Below are 24,748 nucleotides of genomic sequence, written 5' to 3'. Positions count from 1 at the left end.
TTTGTAGTTACATCCAGATTTTTTCCACACACCAATGCCTTTGTTTTTGCTAGGCTTTTATTTTACATACCTTAGTAAATTGAACAATCTGGTTTTATTTTTAAGTCTTCTTACTTTGGATTGTTTCATTGCTGTAGTCTGCTGAGTGGGATCTGCCGAGCTTTGGAATGAAAAGTATTCTCCTTTCCTGGCTGCTCTGGTTTGTTCCAGTGTATGGATTCACAGGGACTCTGTGGGACTTGCATTCTAAACCCGCAGGTAACTTCAGGCTGGATTGTGGTGGCATTGCCATTTTGTCCAAACAAGAGAACCCTGACGTCCCAAAGGCCCTTTTCAGAGAACACCCTGATTTATCTCTATTAATAATAAACAGATTCTGTAGATGTTGGAAGTCCAGAGTAACACACACAAAATGCTGGAGGAACTCATCAGGTCAGGCAGCATCTACGATATGGAGTGAAGAGCCAATGGTTCAGGGTGAGACCAGAGTCCTGATTAATAGTCTCAGTCCGAAACACCAGCTCTTTATTCCTCTCCATAGATGTTGCTTGACTGGTTGTGTTCCTCCAGCAATTGTGTATGTACCTCTAAATGCCACCATGGACATCACTGAGGAGGCCAGCTTAATAGCCCCCTGAGCTGATGGGCATGCTGGACCATCTCAGAGAAAAGCTGAGACAACCACCGAGAACATGAGTCCAGGCAAGCAATAGGTGAAACATTTGTATTTACCACTATTTGGTTGTTTAATGGTCTCCACTACTGATTCCAGCTCTTTACATTTCAGATTTACTTCATTGCTTAAATTCAAATTCTCCAGCTCGTTCAGTTCAGGTTGGCTCATTAGAGGAAGAATATAGAAGCCTTAGAGAGTGCAGAGGAGATTTACCAGGATGCAGCCTGGATTAGAGAGCACGTAGGTGAGCAAGCTAGGACTTTTCTCTTTGGCACGAAGGGTGATGAGAGGCAACTTGGTAGAGGTGCACAAGATGATAAGAGGCTTAGACTGAGTGGATAGCCAGGGACTTTTTCCTAGGGTGGAAATGGTTAAGTTTAAGGTGATTGAAGGAAAGTGAGGTTTGACAGAGGTAAGTTCTTCACGCAGTGGTAAGTGCGTGGAATGTACTGCCAAGGACGGTGGTAGAGGTAGATTCATTTGGGGCATTTTAGAAACTCTTAGGCACATGGATGAAAGAAAAATGGAGCAGGGAAGGTTTAGATTCTCCTCGAGGAGGCTAAAAGGTCATCTTGGCTGTAGGGCATGTACAGTACTGTGCTTTAGTGTTCTACATTCCCTAGTAGAATTTGAACTCGTCTGAGAGTTGCTCCTCCATGTACTCAGTTTCTGTCTGATATACTACCTGGAGATACAGAAGCCTGAAGGCACACACTCAATGATTCAGGAACAGCTTCTTCTCCTCTGCCATCCGATTCCTCAATGGACTTTGAAACTTTGGACACTGCCTCACTTTTTTAATATACAGTATTTCTGTTTTTGCACTTTTTAAAATAATTTATTCAATATACATAATTGATATTTTATTTTTAATTTTTTTTCTCTCTCTGTTAGATTATGTATTGCATTGAACTGCTGTTGCTAAGTTAACAAATTTCACGTCACATGCCAATGATAATAAACCTGATTCTGATTGAGGTACAGACAGCGGTGGGTATTGAACTCCAATTGCTAGCACTGTCATAGTGTTATGCTTCCATGCTGCCCATCTCATCATAAAGACATCTTAGATAAGAAGCATTCCCTGATTACAACACTAAATGTTGAGAGACTGAAGCCACATCCTAATTGCCAATCCTGTTTTTTGGTTCTTCGTCCATGCTTTCTTATTGCCAGGGAGGGCTTGTGACACTGGATGTACATTTTTGAATGGGAAGCATTGTAAAAGGCACATATCAGTAAACAAGTGTTTCTGGGAGTTTAATTGTGTGAGAGCCTAAAGAGTGAAAAAGAAAGTCGAGTTTTTCAACCTATGTATTGTGTGTGTGAAGGCTTGCAGCTGTTACTATTTGGGTTTTGTTTGACGTGTTTCTATAAAGCTGACAGCTGCTATTTGAATGCCGATGGCCTCCTTTCACATGGAAGATGAAGTGGAATCCTCAGATGTTGTTGCAGAGCTGTGTTTCAGGATGCCAGCTCTATGGTTTCTACATTTTGCAGTGGGGTTTGTGGTGACAGATGGTTGTGTGACTTCAATGTAGGCAAAACATACAGCCCCCTGCAAACATTCACCAAGTCGTGACCTTTTGCAGATTCGTCTGTCAAGTTTTGAACTGATTCCACAACCTATGATCTCAGTTTCAAGGACTCTACAACTCATGTTCTCAGTACTATTTATTTATATTGATTGTATTTGCACAGATTGTCTTCCTTTGCACATTGGTTGTGTGTCGGTCTTTGCTTTTTGTGTAGTTTTCATTGATTCTATTGTATTTCTTTGTTCTGTGAATGCCTGCAAGAAAATTAACCTCTAGTTAGTATATCATGACTTATCTCTAATTTGATAATAAATTTACTTTGAACTTTGAATTTTAATATCAATTCTCATTTAATTGGGGTATTTTGGAATTAATACCTTTACACTATTTAAGTCTCTGAGGAGGTCAGCTTAATAGCTCCCTGAGCTGATGGGCATGCTGGGCTATTTCAGAGAGAAGCTGAGACAACCACCGAGCACATAGAGTCCAGGCAAGCAATAGGTGAAGCACTATCCGAATGTTTAAAAAGCCTGAACAGATTAGATATGGCAAAGTTATTTCCCATGGTAGGGGAGTCTAGGACAAGAGGGCACAAATTCAGGATTGAAGGACATCCATTTAGAACAGAGATGTGGAGAAATTACTTCAGTGAGAAGGTGATCAATCTATGGAATTTGTTGCCACAAGGAGCTGTGGAGGCCAAGTCATTGGGTGCATTTAAGGCAGAGATAGATAGGTTCTTAATTAGCCAGGGCATCAAAGAGTATGGGGAGAAAGCAGGAGAGTGGGGATAACTGGAAGAGTTGGATCAGCCGATGATTGAATAGCAGAGCAGACTCAATGGGCCGAATGGCCTGCTTCTGCTCCTATATCTTGCGGTCTATTTGGTGCTGTCTCTTAAAGTAAGATGCAAGTTAAGCTTGCATTTCTTTAGCAAAGTTTCATGATCTGAGGGTGTCTACCATTCAGCTAATTGGGTCCATGACAGCTTTCTGAATAAACTACCATCCCATTCCCAATTTGTACCATAGCTCTGCACCTTTCTGTTATCTGTCCCTTACTCTTTTTCTTTGAGGATGTGGGAGGAAGTTGGGACAGTAGGGACAATATGGCATTTCAAGGTGATTGTGGTTTTTTGTAGTCTTAATGCTATTGTAATGGGGGAGACCTTACAGCATGTTTGCGCATAGCAGGATCTCACTTATGGCAACATCGGTGTGAATTGAATGTGCATGTTGGTGTTGTCAGTTTGAAAATCTAGCTTGCTTTAGCTTTAGACAGAGGAGATTTACCAAGATGCTGCCTGGACTAGAGAGCAAACAGGAGTGAACAGCCAGAAAATATTTCTCAGGGTGGAAAAGGTGGAAATGGGTGGAAGGGGGCACGATTTTAAGGAGATTGAAGGAAAGTTTTGAGAAAGGGTGTCAAAAGTATATTTTTTTTAAATACAGAGTCGGGGGTGTGTGGAATGCCTTGCCAGGGGTGGCAGTAGAGTCAGATACATCAGGGGCACTTAAGAAACTCTTGGGCTCATGGATGATAGAAAAATGGACTTTGTGGGAGGGAAGGGTTAGATTAATAGAATAGGTTAAGAGGTCAGCCTATGTTGCGGGCTGAGGGCCTGTTCCGTTGTGTTCTATTTTAAATATTACTGCATTTTTTGCCAGAGTAGAGCCTGTGCATTAGCTTTTGTTAGAAAGTAGTTTGATGTCACCCAGGGCAAGGTAACCCACTTGACTGGCATCCTGTTCACTACCCTAATCATTCATTTTGTACAACACTGCAGTGTAGCTACAGTATATTCCATTTACAGAATGCACTGGATACTCATCCAAACTACCCTTGAGCCACCTCCCACTTATGACCTCTAATGATGAGGCAAAGGACAACATGTCATGGGAACCTGCAAATTGCCCTCGGTACAGTAGTGTCGCGGATACATAGCGCCTTACAGCACTGGCAATCATGGTTAAATTCCTGCTGCTATTTGTAAGGAGTTTGTACCTTCTCCCCATAACCACATGGGTTTCCCCTGGGTGCTCTAGGTTTCTACTTCATTCCAAAGATGTATAGGGTAGTGTTAGTAAGTTGCTGGCATATTATGTTGATGCCAGAAGCATAGTGACACTTAAAGTCTGTAGTCATTGACACAAATACCTTTCTGTCTTGGAAGTGTAGCTCTGTTCCCTCATCACTGGGTTTAAATCCTGGAACTCCTCCGATACACCATCATGAAAAGAGCGGCAGCATTTTGGGAAAAAAAGCTCACTGTCACTTCGAGGCATTTGAGGATAAGCAGTTAATATTCTAAAAGTTAAGAATTTTTTTAATTGCTCTAGACAGTGTTGCAAAAGCTGAGTCTGTACAAGAGTGGATGTCTGTGCTGCATAGTCTCCAGAATTGAATTTAAAATTTATGTCAAAATAGATTAAAAGGTTGGCACAACATTGTGAGCCCTTCATGAACTTTGAAGGGTTGGAAGCTGCTTAGATAATCCAATAAACTTCAGGGTAATGAGGTGTCAAGCAAATCTAAATGATAATATATTCACTAAAGGAGCAGAGTCTGTACATGCTTGACTATATGTTGCAAATGGTGCAAAACCTTTAATTTCAGTAAGTTCAGTGAGGTCCTCCATTGAATCATGTAATTGCAGTTGGGGGTGTCTGCAAGAATCGAAGGATTTAAGACCATAAGATATAGGAGCAGAATTAGGCCACTCGGCCCATCGAGTTTCTCCGCCATTCTATCATAGCTAATTTATTATCCCCCTCAATCCTATTCTCCTGTGCCTTCTCCCCATGACCTTTGAAGCGATGACTAACCAAGAACCTATCAACCCCTGCTCTAAATACTCAATAACTTGGCCTCTGTAGCCATCCGTGGCAATGAATTCCACAGATTCATTACACTCTGGCTAAAAAAAAACTTCCTCCTCATCTCTGTTCTAAGTAGACATCTCTCTATTCTGAGGATGTGCCTTCTGGTCCGAGACTCACCCACTATAAGAAACATCCTCTCCACATCCACTCTATCTCGGCCTTTCAATGAGATTTTCTCTCCCTCGCCCCCCCCCCCCATTCTTCTAAACTCCAGCGAGTACAGAACCAGAGCCATCAAACACTCCTCATAGGTTGACCCTTTCATTCCCAGAATCATTCTCCTGAACCTCCTCTGGGCCCTCTCCAACGCCAGTTCGTCTTTTCTCAGATAAGCAGCTGTTCTCGATACTCAAAGTGCGGTCTGCCCATTGCCTTATAAAGCCTCAGCATTACTGCCTTGCTCTTATATTCCAGTCCTCTTAAAATAAATGCTAACATTGCATTTGCCTTCCTTAGCACTGACCCAACTTGCAAGTTAACCTACAGGGAAACCTGCACAAGGACTTGCAAGTCCCTTTGCACCTCTGATTTCTGAATTTTAACCCTATTTATAAAATAGTCTACACCTTTATTCCTTCTACCAAAGTGCATGACGATGCACTTCCCTACACTGTATTCCATCTGTCACTTTGCCCATTCTCCCAATCTGTGCAAGTCTTTATGGAGACTCCCTGTTTCCTCAACACCACCCGCCCCTCCACCAATCTTTGTATCGTTTGCGAAGTTCTGTCATCCAAATCGTCGACATACTGTATAACATGCAAAGAAGCCGTCCCAACACCAACCCCTGCAGGATACCACTAGTCACTGGCAGTTAGCCAAAAAAGTCCCCTTTATTCTCACTCTTTGCCTCCTGCCAGTCAGCCAGTCTTCTACCCATGCTAGTATCTTTCCTGTAATGCCATGAGTTTTTGTTAAGCTGCCTCATGTGTGGCACCTTGACAGAGGCCTTCTGAAAATCCAAGTAAACAACATCCACAGACTCTGCTTTGTCTATTCTGCCTGTTATTTCCTCAAATCACTCCAACAGATTCGTCAGGCAAGTTCTCCCCTGAAGCAAGCCATGCTGACTTTGGCCTATTTTATCATACATCCCCAAGTATTCCGAAACCTCATCCTTAATGCATCCCAACATTTTCTCAATCCCAGTGATCAGGCTAACCTATCATTTCCTTTCTTCTGCCTCATTCTTGAAGAGTGGAATTTTTCAGTCCCGTGGAACCATGCCAGAGTCTAGTGATTCTTGAAAATCATGACTAAAGTCTACACGATCTCCAACTACCTTTCAGATGTTTGGTGTGTAGTTCATCTGGTCTAGATGATTTCTCTACCTTCAAATCTTTCAGCTTCCCAAGATCCTTCTCCTTAGCGATAGCAACTACACTCACTTCTGCCCCCAACACTCGTGACTTTCTGGCATACTTCTATTGTCTTTCGGTGAAGACTGATGCAAGATACTTACTGTTTGTCCGACATTTCTTCTCTCCCCCCGCCCCCACCCCCAAATGTTGCAATCGGACTTGCAAACACCACTGCAACTGCAGCTTATTCCACACTTGCACTATCCTCTGAGTGAAGAAGTTCCCTCATAGGTTCCCCTTGAAATAACTCACCTTTCACCCTTAAATTATAAAATCCAGTTCCAGAGTCACCCAACCTTGGTGGAAAAAGCCTGCTTGCACTTACCCTATTTATACCCCTATTTGTACACCTCTGTCAAATCTCCCTTCATTCTCCTATACTCGAGGGAATAAAGTCGTAACCTGTTCAACCTTTCCATAGAAACCATAGAAAAACTACAGCACAGAAATAGGCCTTTTGGCCCGTCTTGGCTGTGCCGAACCATTTTCTGCCTAGTCCCACTGACCTGCACACGGACCATATCCCTCCATACACCTCTCATCCATGTATCTGTCCAATTTATTCTTAAATGTTAAAAAAGAACCCGCATTTACCACCTCGTCTGGCAGCTCATTCCATACTCCCACCACTCTCTGTGTGAAGAAGCCTCCCCAATGTTCCCTTTAAACTTTTCCCCCCTCACCCATGTCCTCTGGTTTTTTTCTCCACTTGCCTCAGTGGAAAAAGCCTGCTTGCATTCACTCTATCTATACCCATCATAATTTTATATACCTCTATCAAATCTCCCCTCATTCTTCTACGCTCCAGGGAATAAAGTCCTAACCTATTCAACCTTGCTCTGTAACTGAGTTTCTCAAGTCCCGGCAACATCCTTGTAAACCTTCTCTGCACTCTTTCGACCTTATTTATATCCTTCCTGTAATTTGGTGACCAAAACTGAACACAATACTCCAGATTCGGCCTCACCAATGCCTTATACAACCTCATCATAACATTCCAGCTCTTATACTCAATACTTTGATTAATAAAGGCCAATGTACCAAAAGCTCTCTTTATGGCCCTATCTACCTGCGATGCCACTTTTAGGGAATTTTGTATCTGTATTCCCAGATCCCTCTGTTCTACTGCACTCCTCAGTGCCTTACCATTAACCCTGCATGTCCTATCTTGGTTTGTCCTTCCAACGTGCAATACCTCACACTTGTCTGTATTAAACTCCATCTGCCATTTTTCAGCCCATTTTTCCAGCTGGTCCAAGTCCCTCTGCAGGCTCTGAAAACCTTCCTCACTGTCTACTACACCTCCAATCTTTGTATCATCAGCAAATTTGCTGATCCAATTTACCACATTACCATACAGATCATTGATATAGATGACAAATAACAGTGGACCCAGCACTGATCCCTGTGGCACACCACTAGTCACAGGCCTCCACTCGGAAAAGCAATTCTCTACTACCACTCTTTGGCTTCTTCCGTTGAGCCAATGTCTAATCCAATTTACCACCTCTCCATGTATACCTAGCGACTGAATTTTTCTAACTAACCTCCCATGTGGGACCTTGTCAAAGGCCTTATCCACTATCCACTGCCTTCCCTTCATCCACTTTCCTGGTAACCTCCTCGAAAAACACCAATAGATTGGTCAAACATGACCTACCACGCACAAAGCCATGTTGACTCTCCCTAATAAGTCCTTGTCTATCCAAATGCTTGTAGATTCTGTCTCTTAGTACTCCCTCCAATAACTTACCTACTACCGGCGTTAAACTTACCGGCCTATAATTTCCCGGATTACTTTTCGATCCTTTTTTAAACAACGGAACAACATGAGCCACTCTCCAATCCTCCGGCATCTCACCTGTGGACAGCGACACTTTAAACATTTCTGCCAGGGCCCCTGCAATTTCAACACTAGTCTTCTTAACTTCCCCATAACTCAAGAGTTAAGCTTAGCAAAAAAACTCACAAGGGTAGCTGCAAAACAGAGACACTTCAATAACAACACTGTGATAAAGGTCAGGAAGTTGTATGTCAGATAATTTGACTTAACTCTGCTTGCCTGATGAAGCAGGTTCCATTTGATAGGGAGGTTCACTGGCACTCTGTGTAGTCACTACAGGGGTTTAAATTTGGCTGCTTTTCAAGGGGGAAATTAAACAGATTCCTGTCATGGACATAGCTTCATGATGCTGATCTTTAAATTGCCTACCTTTTGGCAGAATGATAGGGCAGGGGTGTTTCTATCCTCCTAATGGTTCTCTCCTCCCCCTTCTCCCCCTCCCCCCCACTGCTTATGTTGAAAACATCTGCTTGCATTTACCCTTTTATACTTCTATCCAATGTCCCTCATTTTCCTGCACTCCAGGGAATAAAATCTTCACATATATTTCTGGTAGGTATGTGGCCAAAACTGCACGCAACACTCCCAAATTTAGTCTCACCACCATCCTATACAACTCCAAAATATCATCCCAAGTCCTGTACTCAGTACTCTGATTTATGAAGGCCAATGTGCCACAAGCACTTATGACCCCATCTACCTGTGACGTAGCTATTAAATAAATGCGCTATATGTACAGGTTTTCCTCTGTTGATTGAGGCAATGGGTTCTGAGTAGTTTCAGTTCAGCTGGTGGTTTTGGTAAAATTGGATCGGCTCAGTGATCAGAAAGTAGATGCAACTGCTAATTACTCACAGTTGCTAACCACAGACATTTTGAGCTCATATTTGGCAAATAATACAAACAGCAGCACATCTTGGGTTTCTATTGATTTGTCCTGTCTGGGCCTTGGGGCATTAACAGGGAGAGGTGTGTTGCATTTTAAGCAGTGCCCATCACAGCATGAGAACACTCCAGGTAGAGTTGAGGAGAGAGAATACTTCTACTTCAAACAAAGTAACAGCTTTGTGGTTTTGGATTCTGATGCTTTTGTGATCCAAAGGTTCTTGTTGCTCATGATTTTTTATTAAGTGTAGAGGAGGAGAGGGAAGAAGCATGGTGAGATTTTAGACTCCAAAGTAGTGAGGTCTTCTCATACCAAACTACCACTCAGACATTCCATTGATAACACTCGTCACTGAAACCAAGAAGTTTCAAGAAAAAGAGGCAACTGTAACCACTAAAAAGCTCATTGAACTATCACGTGTTTAGGTGATTACATAAAAATGTTAATGAGACAGTTAACAATGGTGAAATGGCCTAGCGAAGAGGTGGAAGAGCTCGAGGCCTGATACCAGGCAAATAACCTCTTCCTCAATGTTAACGAGTCTAAAGAGATGGTTATTAACTTCAGGATAACTGTACCATTCACAACCCCCTCAGCAATGGAAACTGTAAGCAGTTGCAGGCTTGGGCATGCGCATCTCACACAACCTCTTATGGTCCCAGAACACATCCAAAGCAGTCAAGAAAGCTCACCACACCTCTACTTTCTCAGGTGGCCCCCATTTTCAGAACGTTTGCTTTACGACACCTCGCTGTTACGAAAAACCTACATTAGTTTCACTGTTACAGAAAAAAGGCAGCGCGTGCCCGAACAGCCAAGCTCCTCCCCTGGAACTGCTTTCTAGCTGGCATTGCTTAAACACGTGCTTTATCTCGATTTATTTTGTGCATCCGTTAGCAAGATGAGTTCTAAGGTATCGGAAAAGCCTAAAAGAGCTTGTCAGGTCGTTACACTTAGCGTAAAACTAGACATGATTAAGCGTCTTGATCGTGGTGAACGAAGTAAGGACATTGTCCGTGCATTGAACTTGCCTGCGTCCACCATTCGCACCACTTATATGCAGAGGGAGAGAATCCTGAAAGCTGCCGATGTTACTGTTGGTTCTGCTCGTAGCAAAGTGGTCTCTTAGTTGGCATCCAATAATGGATAAAATGGAAAGTCTATTGCTTGAGTGGATTGATGGGTGTACAAAACGTGGTGTTCCGTTAAGTTTTCTTATACTTAAGGAGAAATCAGTCAGTCTTTTCCACAAGCTGAAACAGAAAGCACTGGACGATGGTGATAAAAGTGTTGCGAAAGTGGAATTTAAAGGTAGTCATGGGTGGTTTGATCGGTTTCTGAGGCGAGGGCAGCCTCATAGTTTAAGCAGTGGTCCCCAACCTCCGGGCCGTTGACCTGATACATTGCCGTGAAGAATGCAGTGGTAGTCGGAACGCACCCAGCACATCTTTAAGAAAAAAGCTGAAATAAACAAGCTAATTAATTAGGTGCCACCCGGCACGTAAATATCAGCCCAGATCAGAGGCGATTGCCCATTGCGTCAGGTGCTTATTCGTATAAGCAAGTGTTTAACTGTGACGAAACTGTAATTTATTGGAGTCTTCACGATTCCGGTAAGTGAAACTACACTGTACATTATTTCTACTTTATATAGGCTGTGTATTTTTGTGTTATTTGGTGTGATTTAGCAGCTTCATAGCTTAAAGGTTACTGGAGAGAGTGTTTCTGCCGAGAGCGCTCGTGCCATGTTTCTGCCGAGAGCGCTTCTGCGAGATTTTCACTAGACAGTGCTGCAGAAAAGTATTTCTACTTTATATAGGCTGTGTATTTATCATATCATTCCTGTTTTTACTATATGTTACTGTTATTTTAGGTTTTATGTGTTATTTGGCATGATTTTGTAGGTTATTTTTTGGGTCTGGGAACGCTCAAAAATTTTTTCCCATATTAATGGTAATTGCTTATTCACTTTACGACATTCTGGCTTACGAACTGTTTCATAGGAATGCTCTACCTTAGGATAATGGGGGAACCTGTACTCGTTTCATTCTATAAATGCATATTAGAAAGCGTCCTAACAAGCTGCATTATTGCATGGTATGGAAACTGCAGGTAGTCAAAACTGCCCAGTGCATCACTGGCACCAGCTTACTTGCCATCATGGACATGTGTATGGAAAAGGACCAGTAATATCATGAAGGATCCCACCCTGCTCATGTACTGCTTGCCCCACTTCTACACCGGGGCTACTAGAATCAGAAACAGTTACTTTCCCCAAGCAGTAAGGCTGATCAACACCTCCAGCACCATTACTTTATTTCCTGTCAATCACCTTCTGTACAGACCTTCCTGTACACAGTGTCACTTTTTGGATATACAATCAATGTATATAAGCTATCTTATACATTTATACTTGCTATGTTTTTTATTATTGTGTTCTTTATCTTACTGTGGGTTTTTTTTGTGCTGCATCAGACCCAGAGTAACAATTATACTTCTGTACTGGAAATGACATTAAGCAATCTTGAATTAATCCTGATAAATGTACCTGTGCATGTGATAATGCACAAGAAAGTTGTGTTTACACCCCAGTCCAAGAGAGGGGGAAGAAAAATGTTTACTAAGCATATCTCTGCACTGAATATCTTTGCCTGAACACATGGACAGATGATGCTAAGCATTTATTTTTGTTTATTTAGAGATATGGCATGTTACAGCCCCTTCTGGCCCAACAAGCCTACACCATGCAATTACACCCATGTGATCAATTAACTTATTAACCCTGCACGTCTTTGAAATGAGGAAACCCATACGGTCACCAGGAGAACATATAAACTCCTTATAGACAGTGGCAAAATTGAACCCAGATCGTTGGCTCTGTAATAGCTACCCGCTAGACTACCATGTTAATGGCAAATAAATAAAATTGCAAATGGTGAAATCTGAAGCAAAACCAGAAATACTGGAAGGTAAAGAGAATGCAAAGTGTTTTGGGTCAGTGATCAATCACAGTGATTGTTCTTGATGTACAAACTGTTTTTGGAAATTTTGATGATACCAGAGAAAGTTTATGCTCTTTCATTTGTAAAAATCTGAGGTGATAAAGAGGTCATACTGTTGAGTCTAGGATTTTGGTCCATGTGAAGTTTAATCATGGTGGGTGTGTTTTTGTTTCACCAGAGCACAAAGTTATCATCGTTGGGCTGGATAATGCAGGGAAAACAACTATCCTTTATCAGTTGTGAGTACTCTCAAGCATTTATCTTTCTCTGGGTAGCCACTTTATCTCTGTATGCTCTAAAATAGGATATTATCACTTGTCTGCAAATAGATTCCATTGGAAAATCTCTGGGCCCATGTTTTATACATGCATAAACTTGTTGAAGTTTCATGCTAGACAGGGTTTGGTGTACTCTACCAAAAAATTCAAGAGCAGTATGTATTTGGTGCCAGAAACCAAGGCTTTGTTTTCTGAAATGTGATATTTTGAATTCTTAAGTTCTTTCGGTGTGCCAGACTTGGTTCATCCAGACTAAATTGTGTCCTTTTGGACACTGTATGTTAGTTTCAGAAACTGGATTTCAGTATTTCAGCTGTAAAACATTGCAATGTATCTGTATTCACAAGCAGTCAGGATCTTGTTTTTATAGAGGCAACGTCATTTAACACAGAATAGGCCTTCAACCCATATGCCTGTGACCTTTCTGCCCATCTATACTATCCCATTTGGCTATGTTAGATCTGTGTCTTTCTGCTCCTTGACTGTTTAAGTGCCAGTCAAAATGTCTGAAACGTGGACTCTACTGGAAGTGAGTTCCGGATGTCAACCACTGTTTTCTACGTCAGTGGTCCCCAACCTTTTTTGCACCGCGGGCTGGTTTAATATTGACAATATGACTATATTCTTGGGGACCGGTCGACAGTATTTGAAATGTATTTCCTCGTCCATGTCTCTTATGAAGAAACTCAACACAGTGGCATAGATTCTATGCCAGAGAAACCCCACTGCCAACTAGCATTTTGGCAGTGAATTGCAGAGCGACGCAGACACAACTACGCATGCTTGCTACGGCGTAGGACTACACAAAAGTATAAATCAGGCCTAATGCGTAGCCCATACACACAAGTATAAATCAGTCTTGACTCATATCGTTTCCTCATGATTGGGGACCGCTGTTCTACGTGCAGAATCATTTCCCTCAAATCCCCTTTCCTCTCACCTTAAACCAATGATTGTTAGCCCTACCATGACTATCTCAAAGAAAGGCCTGGCAATCTACTTCCATATCTTGCCATGTAAACCCTATGGACTCTATGGTCCATGAGGACACGGAAGAGTGGGACTCGACTAAATGATTGAACAAAAAACCATGACTACCTCTACTTGTATTTTTCAATATCTTCCAGAATCTTTTATAGCTATGTTCTCAAAGATTATGACCATTTTTTTATGCCTGGTCCTAATTACCATAACCCAAGTCATATAACACTACAGCACAGAAACAGACCCTTTGGCCCATCTAATCCATGCTGAAATGTTATTCTGCTTAGTATTATCGACCTATACCTGGACCATAGCCCTTGATACCCTTCCTATCCATGTACTTATCCAAATTTCTCTTAAATCTTGAAATCAAACCTGCATTCACCACTTCTGGCAGCTCATTCTATATAGAAGTTCTGCGTTGTAGCTAGAAGTGGCACAGTATGGTTAAAAATCTTTCTGTCACTGGAGATCAATGGTGACCAGACTGATCAGTGAAGCATTTTACTGTTTACTCCTCTGTTTGACTTAGATAATGCTTGTAACACTCAAATGTTGACATGATAGATTTTTAAATGATTTTACATGGTCTATTAATTTACACTTAAGTGTATTGAATTTACTTTGAAAGTTTACATTCAGCCGGGTGCCTGGAGTGTGTGTGGTATACGGCCATTTTCCTAGTTGATGCCATAATTCAATCAATTGGAATCCAGAAAAGTACACCAGTTGTTTGGGAGCTGAAATCAAAATCTGAAAATGTGTCAGATTTTGAAAAATGTTTCAGATGTTTCAGGTCAGGTAACATCTGTAGAGAGAAAATTAGTCGAAGTTTCAAGTTGATAACCTTTCATCGGAACACATCGATCTGAATTGTTGACTGGCTAGTTTTCTCCCCAGATGCCATCTAACATGAATATTTCTGACATTTTTCTGTATTTCATTACAGGAAAGGTTAAACTTGTACATTTCATTTTAATAGCTAATAATTTTGGTCCTTCATCCAGTTGTCTAGTTTATAACTTCACTACAGTTTGATGCATCACTACAGCCTTGTCACATTTACTCGGATCTTTCTGTAAGGTTATTTGGGTTATTGATTAAGTTTTAGGTCCAGGTGAAGGATTAAATTGCTTTTTTATTTTTGCTCTTGTGAGTGAAATAGTCCCAGGTTTTCCTGACTGACCAGTAAGGAATAATTCTTGAGTAGCACTGGCATTTGTAAAGAATTTTAGTACCAGTTACTAGACAATCAGTTGAAAATGATTTGCTCTGGTATTCTGTAATCCCAAGGGTGATCCATCCTCTACAACTGAGTTTTAGTTCGTCATGTATTTTGTTTGAGAAACAGTATAATGGTGACATCGATCTGCAAATCTAATTGCCTTTGTGATTCCTTCACAGCCTGATGAATGAGGTGGTTCATACGTCACCCACAATCGGTAGCAATGTGGAAGAAATAGTTGTAAAGAACACTCATTTCTTAATGTGGGACATTGGTGGACAGGACATGCTGCGTTCAACATGGAGTACGTACTACACAAACACAGAGGTATGCAAACACTGGATGTGGGCCCAAAGTGTAGTTTTTATAAGAAACTGGTTAGGTCCCATTCTGCTTCAGAAATGAAAACTTCATGGTAGGAAGCCAGGTAGATTAACCAAAACGATGCTGGTTAAATCAAGAAGACTGGTTTACATAGAGTAAATTTGCATTGTAAAAGCAAAAGATTAGATTGGCTTTATTTGCCACATGTACATTAAAACAGTGTTATGTCACAGTTTGTGCTGGGGAAATCTTAATTGTGGTATATTGATGGTTAAAGAATTTGAAAATAGAAGTTTGGCCTTAATCAAACTGTTGGCCAGAGAGCAGCTCATGACTGTTCCATGTCTGTCCTTGTGCCAGGTTGGGTTACAGTTATAGGCAATTGATACGCTTCACACGAGAATCCAATGGATAACCTGCATTATATGGAAAGCCTGAACAACAGCATGATGCTCAAGTTGCTGAATAACCACAGGCACCTCTTCCCCCCCCCCCCCCCCCCCCTCAGTAACCTAATCATTCTTTTGACAGCTCTGCAATTCCATCCCTTCCTTAACCTGCTCAGCCAAGGAGGATAGGGTGTGGATTGTTTTGGTCCTTGGGGCGACTTGCTTGTCTACTACAGAGGATTCAAATGTTCAAAGCTCAAATTTATGAGATTTGTTTTCTTGCAGACGTTCATAGTAGAACAAAGTAGTACAGTAGAATCAATGAAAATTGTACACAAAGATTGACAAACAACCAATGTGCAAAATAAGAGAAATTCTACAAATGCAACTAACAATAATATATAAATAAGTGAATTAATAATTTATTTAGAGAGCACTTTTCATTCAGATGATGTAGTTCAAGTGCTTTACAGTGGGATAAAGTGCAAACATGAAAATAAAATAAAAAATAAACATTGAAAGTCTTCACTGAGTCTGCATCCCTTATAGATTTAGATATCAAATTCCACAGTTTAGGAGTGTAGTTCAAAACAGCTGTCCTGACAATTATTTTTTGAGGGAAATAGTTTAAATTTAAGCAACGGGCAGAAGAAGACCTAAGGTTTATAAAACAAAAGTGACTCTGATATACTAGGATCCTAGACCACTGCGAACTTAAAAACAAGAATGAGGACTTTAGAATCAATTGTAAAAATACAGGATAATACTGAGAACAGGAGTTGTAGAGTCCTTGAAAGTAAGTCTATAGGTTATGGAGTCAGTTCAGAGTTGGAGTGAAGCTATCCATGCTGGTTCAGGAGCCTATCACAAGCAAGAGAAAATCTGCAGATGCTGAAAATCCAAGCAACACACCTGGTCCATTTCTGACATCTCCCTCCCCTTTCTCGACTCTGTCATCTATTAATGTCTATTATAAACCCACAGACTCTCACGGCTACCTGGACTATAACCTCTTCCCACCCTGTTACTTGTAAAAATGCCACCCCTTTCTCTCAATTCCTCTGTCTCCGCTGCATCTGCTCTCAGGATGAGGCTTTTCATTCAAGAAAAAAAGAGGTGTCCTTTTTCAAAGAAAGGGGCTTCCTCAACCGCACCTCTTCCATTTCGCACACGTCTGCTCTTTCCCTGTCCTCCCACCACCCTACCAGGGATAGGGTTCCTCATCCTCACCTACAACCCCACCAGCCTCCGCATCCAGCACATAATTCTCTGGATTTCTGCTATCTCCAATGGGATTCCACCACCAAACACATCTTCACCCCTCCCCCCCCGCCCCCCACTTTCCATGTTCCGCAGGGATTGTTCCCTACGCAATTCCCTTGTCCATTCATCCCTCCCCACTGATCTCCCTCCTGGCACTTATCCTTGTAAGCGGAACAAGTGCTGCACCTGCCCCTACACCTCATCCTTCGCTACTATTCAGAGCCTCAAACAGTCCTTTCAGATGAGGCAGCACTTCACCTGTGAGACTGTTGGGGGTCATTTACTGTGTTCGCTGCTCCTGGTGTGGCCTCCTGTATATCGGAGAGGCTTGATGTAGATTGGGAGACTGATTTGCCGTCAGCCTGAAGAAACGGGATCTCCCAGTGGCCACCATTTTAATTCCACGTCCCATTCCCATCCTGACATGTCAATCCATGGCCTCCTCTACTGTCATGATGAGACTGCCCTCAGGTTGGAAGAACAACACCTTATATTCCGTCTGGGTAGCCTTCAACCTGATGGCATAAACATCAATTTCTCAAAGTTCTGGTAATGCCCTGCACTGCCCCCCCAACCATTCTCCATCCCCCTTTCCCTCTCTCACGTTAACTCCTTGCCTGCCGTCACCTCCCTCTGGCGCTCTTCTCCCCCCTCCCCCTTTCCTTTCTTCCATGACCTTCTGTCCTCTCCTATCAGATTCCCCCTTCTCCAGCCCTGTACCTCTTGCCAATGAACTTCCTGGCTGTTTACTTCATCACTCCCCTTCCCGGTGTCACCTGTCACCTTGCATTTCTCCCCCCCTTTCCACCCACCTTTTAAATGTACTCCTCATGTTTTTTACTCCAGTCCTGCTATTGGGTCTCGGCCCGAAACGTTGACTATACCTTTTTTCCTATAGATGCTGCCTGGCTTGCTGAGTTCCTCCAGCATTTTGTGTGTGTTGCTAGGTTCAAGAGCCTGATGGTTGAAGGGTGATAGTTGTTCTTGAACCTAGAATATAACATTTATTGTATTTACCTTCACTCTGCTTAAACTATTTAGCAGTGGCACCTCTGGCCGATCAACCAAGTCTGCAGCAGAATGTGCTGGAAACAATTTTTTTTATAATACTGTTCGTTGGTTTTGTGTGGAAATTTTGAGCAGTGCTCTGACCTTAAGAGACTTATCAGGTGTGCCACTTGCTGCAATTCTAATCATATTTGACTTTTTTTTGTAATTGCCAAGGAAAGCCTCCCATGCTCTGGGATTTAGGCAGTCAAATTGATATGATTAGAACCAGAGTTATTGGACACAGAAACAGGCCCTTCAGCCCATCTAGTCCATGCTAAACTGTTATGCTGCCTAGACCTATTGACCAAATATTGAAATTGAACCCATATCCAGCACTCCCTTCACCCTCTGAGTGAAGAAGTTCCCTCATGTTCTCCTTAAACATTTTGCCTTTTGGGCTAAACCTATGTCCTTTCATCAAAGTCAGTTGAAAAGCCTATTAGATCATAAGTGCAAAATCAAGCATTCTGTGAAAAATTGATATAGATAATTTTAATTTTTGCCTAATTGGAGCTGGGTTCACAAGTAGCTCAGATTTCACTAAAATATATTAATGTACTCTGTACAAACAGTCTTTGCTTTAACTGCAATATTATTGTGAATCCGCAAAGGAGTCAGAATCTTAACCTACTGTCAGGGACAGAGTTTCCTGGAATAAAACCCAAAATTCCATTCAATTCTATCAAGGTGGTTTAGTCACTAAAATAGCAATGTGCCTATATCAGCAAATTGGAGTTGGCCACAGCCAGTTCCTCATTCGTGAGTGAATTTAACAAAGCAAATGTGCTGTTGCTGTTTCCTGACCCAAGCCGAAGAACTGTAAAGTCCAAGTCATTTTTGTAGGTTTATTACTGTTTCTTCTTAAGCTAATACTGCACTCATTTCCACCCCAATAATTTTAATAATTTAAAATTAAATTAACAAAATGAATAATGTTGCCTTAATCCCAGTATGTGGGACAGTGAACAGCTCATGTGATTGGTCCATGTTTGCCCTTGTGCCTGGTTGGGTTGCAGTTGTAGTCAGCTGATCCACTTCATATGAGGATTCAGTGGATAACCTGCATTATATAGAAAGGCCGAACAGCGTGATGCTGAAGCTGCTGAATGACCGAACGTCAAAGTAAATTTATTACCTAAGTATGTATGTGTCAGCATATACAGCTCTTGAGATTTGTTTTCTTGCAGGCATTCACAGTAAGTACCAAGAAGCATGATGGTCAATGAAAAACCGCACACAACAAAGATGGTCAAACAACCAATGTGCAAAAGACAAATTTTTCCAAAACCAACAAAATAATTATAAATAAATAAGCAATAAATATCAAAAACATGAGATGAAGAGTCCTTGAAAGTGACTCCATAGGTTGTGTGATCAGTTCAGTGTTGGGGTGAGTGAAGTTATCCATACTGGTTCAAGAGCCTGATGGTTGAGGGGTAATAACTGTTCTTGAACCACAGGTATCTCATCCCCTTAAGTAACCTAATCATTCTTTATACCTTTCCTTGTTACCTCCTCCACCCCTTCCTTATCTACTCAGCAAAGGAGGATAGGTTGTGGGTTTCTTTGGCCCTCAGCACTGTCTGCTTGCTACTGTAAATGAGATGAATGTCGCTTTTATTGTATTTACCTTTACTATGCTCGGGTTACATGACTTTTTCCACAAAGCACTGAATAGGCCATGTCATGCAATTGGTCTGTGCCGGTGTTTCAGTTCCCCACAAGTGTATCCGTCTGCCCATTCTTGAAAAGGATGGTGGCCATCCAGTGACATCCTCACTTTGGGAAGCTGGCTGTCGTTGAAAGTCAGGTGGACATCTCATTCAAGGGAGTGATCACTGTGGAGTGTGTAAAGGGTGCTGAGACTTCAGTGTTGTATGATCAGCTCATTATTAACCTCTTAACCAATATCTTTCCTCTGTTTAGTTTTCTATCCTGTAATTGTGTAATGTAGGGTAGTGGTTACCAACCTTTTTAAGCCCAAGATCCCCTACCTCGACCTTAGTGAAAGGCAAGATCTACCTACTAAATTGTTTAGAGAAAAAACAGGTCAGATTGTACTTCCAATTTGAGGCCTTTTATTTGGGCTAATTGTATTTGAATTACACAAAATACTTTTGTCAAACTTTCAAATTAATTCAAACAAGAAAACAGTAACTAGCATATCAAACAGGCCATAGCTGTCGTTCTTTAAGAACATTGCAATTCTTCACACCTTTAATTCTAAGTTTCATTATTTAATTTTATTTCAACACGAAAAATAAATGAATAAAAATTGACTGTTGTACTCAGTGTGATGACTGGGGCTGAACACTTTTTGCTAGTTCCCTGAGATTTGACTCATAACTACAGACAGCCAGCTCTTGCACTTAGATTTAATCATTTTCATCTGTGAAAATGCAATTTCACATAGATAAGTTGACCCGAAGTAGGCACTGACTTTTAGTGATATAAAACCAACACGCACACCAGGCATTGCTCGGTCCGGTCCCATCAGTAGTAATTGTCACCAGTTTATGAATGGGGATGTCATTTTCACAGACATATTTTTTAAACTCATTGTAAATATCCTCACCTCTCGTTCTCTCCTTTAATTGCAAAAGAGTGAGGAAGTCCTCATTTGTTGTAAAATTCTGGAAAGCCATTCTGACAAATTCAACAAGCTGAGCTGTTTGCATTACATCCAGGGATTCATCGAACTGTAGTGAGAAATATTCACAGAGTGACAAGTCGATCCTAGTCCTCTGACAGTGACTCTACCCTCCTTGTCACTGTTGCAGGGCCAAGCGGTATGTTATGTATTGCGGTTGTGATGTCGTTTTTGTTTTTAAAGTCATTAAAAACAGTCTCTGCGGTAATGGCCATTGCTTCCTTGAATAAATCGCCATCTGTAAAAGGCTTCTTGTGTTTAGCCAAAAGGTGACTTACACGAAATGATGCTTCAATAGCAGCCTTATTTTGAGCAGCATGTTTTGTGAAAAACAATTGCTGGGCCTTCAACCCTGATTTCAGCTCCAACTTTCCTGGCACGAATTGCGCTCTTTGTGGGGTAGGTGTCTTTAAATTCCTGGTGGTTGGTGTTGTGGTGCCGCTCCAGATTCCCTCTTTTAGTCAGTGCTTGTGTTTGGTGGCACAACATACATACACACTTGTCTTTCACCAAGGTGAATAGAAATTCCTCTTCCCATTCTGGATAGAATTTGTATGTATTCGCCTTCTTTCGTGGAACCTCCGCCATGCTATCAGGATATCACGAGCAAGTGCCATATACCAGTGGTTCCCAACCTCCGGGCCGCGGCCGGATACCCATCCGCGAAGAATGCAGCGGTAGTCGGAACGCACCCGGCACACCTTTAAGAAAAAAGCTGAAATAAACAAGCTAATTAATTAGGTTCAGCCCAGTACGTAAATGTCGACCCAGATCAGGGCCAGACTCTGTGCCAGAGGCACGCCACTGTTGCTTCCCCCAGGTAGGCCGTCTCCCCCAACAGTACTCAAACAGGAGTATTTATTGTCAAGGAGTACGGCCACAGGGGTGTTCTCTAGCCTCTGACTCCTGCCTTTCCCTCTCCTGATTATGGCCCACTTATCTGTCTCCCAAGGCCCCAGTATGACTACCTCCTGATAGCTCCTATCTATCATCTCCTCACTTTCCCTGACCAGACGAAAGTCATCGAGCTACTTCTCCAGTTCCCTAACACTGTCCCTAAGGAGCTGCAGCTCAATGCATCTGGTGCAGATGTGGCCGTCCTGGAGGCTGGGAGTCTTCCGGACCTCCGACATCTGACACTGTGCACAGAACACCAGCCTCACACATTCTTCCTGTCTGTATTCTCCTCAGGCAACCAACCTCGCCTCGACCTGATATCACCTAAGCCCCATTAAGCCAAAGCCTTCCTACTGTCTCCCTCTACTCTCACCCACTCTATAAAGCTGTCTCCTTTTAAACTCTTCTTGCTGTTCTACCTGGCTGATGTCCACGCGCTTGTGCAGTTGTGCCCCGATCAAATCGCTGGAGAAGTAAGCGGATGATAGAGGTCCTTGATGAATGCTTATTTTCTTCTGGCAGTGCTGGTGGTATTTAATTCAGCTCAATTGCAGGCTATTTATTAAACATACTTGAAGTAAGCATTGGCAGTAGGCCTGTTTTGACCAGAACAATGCACTGTTATTTTAGTGAAATGAAGTGATACTCTTCCTGTAAATGCTCATGTCACCTCTCCACCTGCACTTCACCTTGATGACTAGCTCAAACAACACACACGTCCAAAATCTACTGGGTTTTTTTCCCCTCCGTGACTTGCTGAGCTCCTTCATCATTTTGTGTTGCTCTGGAATTCCACCACCTGCAGAATTTGTTTGTTTATTTATTTACTTAGTTGGAGATACAGTGCAGAATAGGCCCTTCGAGCCACACTGCCCAGCAACCCTTGACAACTCCCAAGTTAATCGTAGCCTAATCACGGGACAATTTACAATGACCAATAGACTTACTAACCGGTATGTCTTTGGACTGTGGGTGGTAACTTGAGCATCCGGAGAAAACCCACGCATTCCATGTGGAGGACATACAACCACTTTACTGAGGAGATCGGGATTGAGCTCCAAACTCCGACACCTCCAAGCTGTAATAGCGTCATGCTAATCACTACGCTAAAGTTGTATTTGTGTTTTTTTTTTACTAAAAGTGGTGGGTGTCTGAATGATGCTGCCAGGGGTGGTAACGGAAGCAGATACAATAGAGCCTTTTAGACAGGCACCTGATTATGGAGCGATATGGATCATGTGCAGCAAGAGGAGATTAGATGAATTTGGCATCATGGTAGCCACAGTGTCCCTGTTCTAATGGTGTACTTTTCAAATCAAATCAAGATTAATTATCATTCAACCACACAGAGATACAGCTGAACGAGGCAGCGTTCCTCTGGGACCAAGATGCAAAACATTCAAAATAGCGAGTGAAGAAGCATATGCACTCAAAGATATATATATCTATATAGATAGATGTGTGTGTGTGCACACGCACACACGCGCGCGCGCATACATACACAGTGGTATGTAAAAGTTTGGGCACCCCAGTCAAAATTTCTGTTACTGAATATTTAAGAAAGTAGAAGGTGAACTGATCTCCAAAAGTCATAAAGTTAAAGATAAAACATTCTTTTCAACATTTTAAGCAAGATTAGTGTATTATTTTTGTTTTGTACAATTTTAGAGTGAAAAAAGGAAAGCAGCACCATGCAAAAGTTTGGGCACCCCAAGAGATTTCAAGTCTCAGGTAACTTTTACCAAGGTCTCAGACCTTAATTAGCTTGTTAGGGCTATGGCTTGTTCACAATCATTGTTAGTAAAGGCCAGGTGATGCAAATTTCAAAGCTTTATAAATACCCTGACTCCTCAAACCTTGTCCCAACAATCAGCAGCCATGGGCTCCTCTAAGCAGCTGCCTAGCACTCTGAAAATTAAAATAAACGATGCCCACAAAGCAGGAGAAGGCTATAAGAAGATAGCAAAGTGTTTTCAGGTAGCCATTTCCTCAGTTCGTAATGTAATTAAGAAATGGCAGTTAACAGGAACGGTGGAAGTCAAGTTGAGGTCTGGAAGACCAAGAAAACTTTCCTGGAGAACTGCTCGTAGGATTGCTAGAAAGGCAAATCAAAACTCCCGTTTGACTGCAAAAGACCTTTGGAAAGATTTAGCAGACTCTGGAGTGGTGGTGCACTGTTCTACTGTGCAGCAACACCTGCACAACTATGACCTTCATGGAAGAGTCGTCAGAACTTTGCAAACAAGCCTGATGCATTTTGGAGACAAGTCCTGTAGACTGATGAAGTTAAAGTAGAACTTTTTGGCCGCAATGAGCAAAGGTATGTTTGGAGAAAAAAGGGTGCAGAATTTCATGTAAAGAACACCTCTCCAACTGCTAAGCACGGGGGTGGATCGATCATGCTTTGGGCTTGTGTTGCAGCCAGTGGCATGGGAAACATTTCACTGGTAGAGGGAAGAATGAATTCAATTAAATACCAGCAAATTCTGGAAGTAAACATCACACAGTCTGTTTATTTTTTTTAAAAAAAGCTGAAGATGAAAAGAGGATAGTTTTCTACAACAGGATAATCCAAAAAATACCTCAAAATCCACAATGGACTACCTCAAGAGGCGCAAGCTGAAGGTTTTGCCATGGCCCTCACAGTCCTCCGACCTAAACATCATCGAAAATCTGTGGCTAAACCTCAAAAGAGCAGTGCATGCAAGACGGCCCAAGAATCTCACAGAACTTTTGCAAGGAAAAATGGGCGAAAATCCCCCAAACAAGAATTGAAAGACTCCTAGCTGGCTACAGAAAGCACTTACAAGCTGTGATACTTGCCAAAGGGGGTGTTACTAAGTACTGACCATGCAGGGTGCCCAAACTTTTGCTTCGGGCCCTTTTCCTTTTTTGTTATTTTGAAACTGTAAAAGATGGAAATAAAAAAGTAATCTTAAAATATTAAAGAAATGTGTCATCTTTAACTTTATGCTTTTTGGAAATCAGACCATCTTTTATTCGCTTAGCTATTCACGAGACAGACGCACACATATATACCACATGTATATTTCTTAGTCCAAGACCCTGAGTGAAAATGTCCGGCAATCGATGGTGCAGTCTTCTGGCAGTGTGCAGACATATGCAATCCAGCCTTTCATTCCATTACTCAAACATGCGAGGGCAGCACCGAAGGGAGAGGTCAGCCCCCACCTGAGCACAGGTGAGACACCGTAACACTTGCGCTTCTCCTCACCTGGTCTGCAGCAGCAGACAAACCTGAGGCTTGAGGCCTAGTGCTCGCTGCAACTGGCATTGCACAGCTCCCATATCACCTGTTGCGCTACCAGACAAAGGTAACTGGCCTGCGGCAACTTACATTGTCACTGTCCAGCAGAGTCTTGCGATCACAAGTGAAATGTCCGAGACAATCTCCCGCGGTTATACTGCATGCCACCTTTGTACACCAGCTTCAAAGCCTTTGAATAGCAGGTAGCATCATGGTCTGCAGCGAAGTCCTC

General features: G+C 42.1%; 1 protein-coding gene across 3 annotated transcripts in view; it reads left to right on the top strand.

Annotated features, from left to right (window-relative positions):
* The window catches only part of arl5c (ADP-ribosylation factor-like 5C), a 46,943-nt gene that overhangs the window by 10,315 nt on the left and 11,880 nt on the right, over positions 1-24,748 (top strand). For 2 of the 3 annotated variants that reach the window (XM_072248630.1, XM_072248629.1), the window contains 2 exons: positions 12,367-12,427; positions 14,855-15,002. In XM_072248630.1, the coding sequence (XP_072104731.1) occupies positions 12,367-12,427; positions 14,855-15,002 (209 nt within the window). The remainder of the gene's footprint in view (positions 1-12,366; positions 12,428-14,854; positions 15,003-24,748) is intronic. The other variant, XM_072248631.1, reaches the window with a different exon arrangement.

The sequence above is a fragment of the Mobula birostris genome, chromosome X, assembly GCF_030028105.1.
Source record: "Mobula birostris isolate sMobBir1 chromosome X, sMobBir1.hap1, whole genome shotgun sequence".
NCBI lineage: Eukaryota > Metazoa > Chordata > Chondrichthyes > Myliobatiformes > Myliobatidae > Mobula > Mobula birostris.
This window is presented reverse-complemented; position numbering and strand designations above follow the sequence as displayed.